We start from the raw sequence: 4,871 nt of genomic DNA on the forward strand, positions 1-4,871 counted from the left end.
AAGATGATCGACGGGGGCCTGGGGGTTGCCGAAGAATGGAGGGGCGAGGTCGCCGGAGAAAAAAATGAGCAGAGGAGCGCCGGAGGAAGATGAAACAACAAGGCGGCGGAAACGGAGTCGCGGGCTTTATATCGCCGCCCGGGAGCAACCTCCACCGTCCGATCCAGGTCGTCGATAACGAGGTCATCATCCAGCCGTCCATTTCAAACGGCGGCTGTCCCATCGGAAGTGACGCCACCGCCATACTCTGACAAACGCATGATCGCCACGTGTCAGCTGGATACTGGCCGCATTTAATGAGCTCCCCTTACCGTGCGCAGTGCACGTGATGAATAGTAGGGGAGAGCATAGGACATGGAGTCCAAGAGACCACAAGGCACGGACCAGATATCGCCGAACGGGCGAGCATCATTAGACTTGGCCGAGCGGCCCAATACAATTATCGTTGTTCTGTCAGATCGGCAGTCCAGTCAGTCGGACTTCGCCTCCTTCGACTAGACTCGAGGGGAAGGCAAGTGATCCGGTGGTAAGAGCCCGGGACCCCCTAACGAGGGGTCAACGCCACGTGGAGGTCAAATGGCCATGTAGCCCGCCGGAGAAGGGTGAGCCGACCGGACTTGGAAGAAATGGATAAGGCCGATCGGCCGACCAATGGACATTCGGTAGTAAAAGGCGCCCTGACCGGGTTGGGGTTCCGACGCTCAATGAAACAATGTCTCAGAGCCGAGAGGAAGTCACTCGCCTGGAAGTCTCCCCGGCATCGCAGCACAAGCGACAGGCGAGATGTGAGGGGCGTGCCGTCCGGCCGGCGCAGGGGATGAAGGCCGTCCGGACGATGTTCTCCATCCAGCCGGCCGGACGTACGTCCCGGGCGGCGGTAAAGGAGAACAGGAACATCTTCTGATAGCCGTCAAGTCACATGACTAAGTCATACTCTTAGTCTGACAACGGGTGTCTTGTTGTCCCATCGAAGGCGCGATGGGACTGTTGCAGTATGACGTCAGGTAAGTTTTCTGACAGGCACACACCGAGGCATGGGCTGCGGATACGCCATTGCCTCGATAGGCGTGTAGGAACTTTTTCATCGCCCTATATAAAGAACCGTAGACTTCGCCGGAGGTATGTATTCTACAAGCTTGGGAGCTCCTTTTTCCACTACTTACCTGACTTGAGCGTCGGAGGGTCGCCGCCGGGAACCCCTTCCCGGCCCGACTTCTGTGCAGGATCGCCGGAGCTTCGGAGGCCTTTGCCATCGACTAGGAGAGCGTCACGTGCCCAGCGTCCCTTGGTTCGGCGATTCAGACGGGATCACTTAATTATTATACTTATATTATTTTATTTTACTTAATATTATTTTATCTTATTTAAATGAATCTAAGTAATTTTTATTTCTATTCATTCCATTATTTTTAGTTATTATATGCTCATAAAATTGATAATGGTATTCGCACATCTTTCAGCGTTGAGTTCCGTTCTACGTAAAAAAACTACGAAGAAAATGCTATATAATAAGTGTTATAAAAATAGTCGATGGCACAATAAGTTATTATCTTATATTCAATTACCAGTGATAGATAATATATATTTATTTAGTCATGGAACAATGATATTAGTTGATGTATATATATTCATTTATTGGTATTTGGGGGGTCTACTGTTAGCCAAAGCAAGCCTAGAGCCGAGCTGGAGCAGCTCTTTGCTGGTATCATCCCTGTGAAGGATGACCTCGAGGAAGCACAGGCACTCTTTCATTTTCCCCATCGTCGCATCCATGGCTTTCTTGAGCTCCTCCTCGTTCGTCACCTGCATTCGATTGATTCCACATACATTGTTACTCAAAACTGTCATCTTTATTATAATCTTAATTACGATATCAATCAATTAGCATCATAATTAATATGTATCTTCTTGATATATATATATATATATATATATATATATATATATATATATATATATATATATTAACTAATTACCTTCATGGTCCAGCATTTACCCTCGCCATTTTGGATGGCGTCCACAAAGGCAGTGTAATTCCAGTTCCTAATGACGTTGTAAGGTCCATCGTGGATCTCCACCTCGGTGGAGTAGCCGCCGTTGTTTATGAGGAAGATGATGCTATTCTGCCCCCATCGCAGCATCGTCGACACCTCTTGCCCAGTCATCTATGTGCGATCGATCGCGGAAAGGTGCATGATCGATTTAACAAATGATCTATGTACGTACTAAATTAGTATACGTACGTAATTCTGAGGTATACCTGAAAGCTGCCGTCTCCGACGCAGGCGATGACACGCTTCTTGCCGTTCAAGGCCTGCGCGTAACCCAGCGTGGCTCCCACCGACCATCCAGTGGATGCGTACGACATTTGCGAAGCGTAGCTGGAGAATTGCGATGAACGCAGACACAAAAATAGCAATGCAGGTATAAAGAAAACAAATAAACAATTGCAATTCATATTGCTCACGATTATATTTATACAATTCAATAAAAGTAATATGACAAGTATAGTAATAAAAATTATTGAATATGGTAAATATTTGACAATTGAAATCAATTTCTTGAATTGTACGTTATTTTTGTCTTCGTTATACATCTAAAACTAGAAACCATTTGATCGAGTGTACCTGCAGCCTTGCGGAAGGCTCAGATTCTGGCAGTTGAACCAGGAGTCACCGGTGTCGACGACGACGGCGGTGTCCCCGGAGAGCAGCCTTTGGATGTGGGTGAACAGCACGTTCAGTCTCAGCGGCTCCCCGGGCTGGCAGTTCGGCGGCTGCCTGACGGGAACGAACATCCGGCAGTAGTTGGCATAGGCCGTGGTGTTCCTCCTCAGCCTCTCCTGCAACGCTCGCAGGAAGTCCTTAAGGCGGACGCCGACGAAGACCGTCCCGCCGGCCACCACCACACGCTCCGGCTCCACCACGACGCTCTTCTTCATGTCGAGGGGGAGGGAAAAGCCGAACGTGGTTATGTCGTCGAAGACGGGGCCCACGAAGACGTAGGCGTCGGCGGACTCCACGATCTCCGCGCAGAAAGGGGCGCTCAACGCTCCCCAGTAGGTGCCGATGAACCGCGGGTGGTGCTCCGGGACGAGCCCCTTTGCGGCGGGAAGCACCGCGATCGCGAAGCCAGAGGCGTCCGCCAAATCGACAAAGTCGTCCACTGCACCGGCATCCCGTAACTTGGGGCCGCCCACCATCACCGGTTTCACTGCCCTGTTCAACAACTCCGTCGCCGTCGCCACCGCATCTTCTAACTCCGCCTTATTGCTTAACCTATCAATTTAAACAACCAAATTCGATTGAAAGGCAAGATCCATTTATTTGGGAGAAACAGAGGCGGCTTAATTACTCCGGAGCGAGCTCGAAGGGAACCGGTTCGCGGCTAAATGTTACGTGAGGAATGGAAACCAGATTGCAACAGATGCTGATGTACACGGGCTTGCTCTGTTTCAGAGCGGCGGAGATGGCAGTGTCGATGAGTTCCCGGGCGTTCTCGAGGTTGTTCACTACTGCCTGTTTTCCATTAATTGCACACGTTTCAGAAACGCAGCAAGATCGGATCTTTAGTTTAGAGAAGATCATCATGTGTATTTATTTATTTGCTTGTTTGTACCTGGAAGCAAGTAATAGTTTTGAAGCATTGGAATTCCTGCGAGAAGTCCGAGAGGCCGATGGTGTGATGGAGGATGCGGTGATTGGTGCCGTAGTTGTTGGAGTTGGGCCCGCCGACGATGCAGATGACCGGGATGCTCTCACTGTAGGCGCCGGCGATGGCATTGATGATGCTGAACCCTCCGACGTTGAAAGTGACGATGCATGAGCCAATTCCACGGGCGCGGGCGTAGCCGTCGGCGGCGTACCCGGCGTTGAGCTCGTTGCAGCAGCCGACGAGGCGGAGGCCGGGCTCAGCAACGATGGAGTCGAGGAGGCTGAGGTTGGAGTCGCCCGGAACGGAGAAGACGTCCTGGACGCCCAGCTGGACCAGGCGCCGGGCGAGGTGGTGGCCGAGGGTTCCCTTCATGGCCGCGACTGGCGACTTTCCGCCGAACTGTTTGGGGTTCGGAGAATGCAAGCAATTAGAAATATCTATAGTAAAAAAAAGGACTTTTCTATAAATAAATAAATAAATCCATCCATTAATATTTTCACCAAAAGAAAATGAAACAACTACCAACCTCCTGCACAATGTAACTACTATTTATTAACCTTTGCATTTCTCACATTACAATACTGGACCATTTAATCAATCAATATAAATAAATCAATCAATTATAAAGATAAAATATTTTCATAATTTATCTATCGATATTGTACGGTAATACTGATTTTTAGATATATGAGTAATATTTTATTTTATTTCAATTATTTTTAGGATACGTTTGATAATTACATAAATAAAAATATTAGGATTAAATCATAATCAAATGTTGTTTGGTTCAATTTAATTTTTAATACAATAAAAATTTATTTATTAAAAGATTTTAATGAATAATTTAATTTAATATTTTATTATATTATCTTCAGTTACAAAATCAACCATACATATAGGTTTTTTTACTTATTTCTTTTTCAAGATTTTTTATTTTTATGTGTTTTTAATTTTTTAACAATTTTTTTTTTTAACATTTTTTTATTTTTTACATTTTTTATATTTTTCATTTTTTTTACGTTTTTTATTTTTATTTTTTTTTACGTTTTTTCTAATTTTTTATATTTTTTTACTTTTTTTTTACGTTTTTCTATTTATTTTTTTATGTTTTTTTTATGTTTTATTTTTAATGTTTTTTTTTATTATTAATGTTTTTTTATTATTTTTTATGTTTTTTAAGTTGTTTCTATTTTCTATTTTTAATTTTTTATGTTTTT

The 4,871-nt window shown here is 45.1% G+C and overlaps 1 protein-coding gene across 1 annotated transcript; it reads right to left on the reverse strand.

The window, feature by feature from the left end:
• Positions 1 to 1,632: 1,632 nt before the first annotated feature.
• On the reverse strand, positions 1,633 to 4,219 carry LOC122026704 (pyruvate decarboxylase 1-like). Its single transcript, XM_042585432.1, has 7 exons — positions 4,177 to 4,219; positions 3,619 to 4,091; positions 3,355 to 3,518; positions 2,628 to 3,278; positions 2,261 to 2,381; positions 1,977 to 2,165; positions 1,633 to 1,803 (listed from the first exon to the last, which is right to left on the reverse strand). The coding sequence occupies exons 1-7, from the start codon at positions 4,217 to 4,219 to the stop codon at positions 1,633 to 1,635; spliced, it is 1,812 nt and encodes a 603-aa protein (XP_042441366.1).
• Between the last annotated feature and the right edge of the window lie 652 nt (positions 4,220 to 4,871).

The sequence above is a fragment of the Zingiber officinale genome, chromosome 10A (genome assembly GCF_018446385.1).
Source record: "Zingiber officinale cultivar Zhangliang chromosome 10A, Zo_v1.1, whole genome shotgun sequence".
Taxonomy (NCBI): domain Eukaryota; kingdom Viridiplantae; phylum Streptophyta; class Magnoliopsida; order Zingiberales; family Zingiberaceae; genus Zingiber; species Zingiber officinale.

Excerpts from the sequence above, each read along its gene's own strand:
- LOC122026704 (XM_042585432.1), bottom strand. The coding sequence starts at position 4,219 with ATGCAAAGGTTAATAAATAGTAGTTACATTGTGCAGGAGGTTG. Across the intron at positions 4,092-4,176 it reads TTACATTGTGCAGGAGGTTG|ATATTTCTAATTGCTTGCAT; the intron begins GTAGTTGTTTCA and ends TTTTTACTATAG. Across the intron at positions 2,166-2,260 it reads TCGGAGACGGCAGCTTTCAG|ATGACTGGGCAAGAGGTGTC; the intron begins GTATACCTCAGA and ends GATCGCACATAG.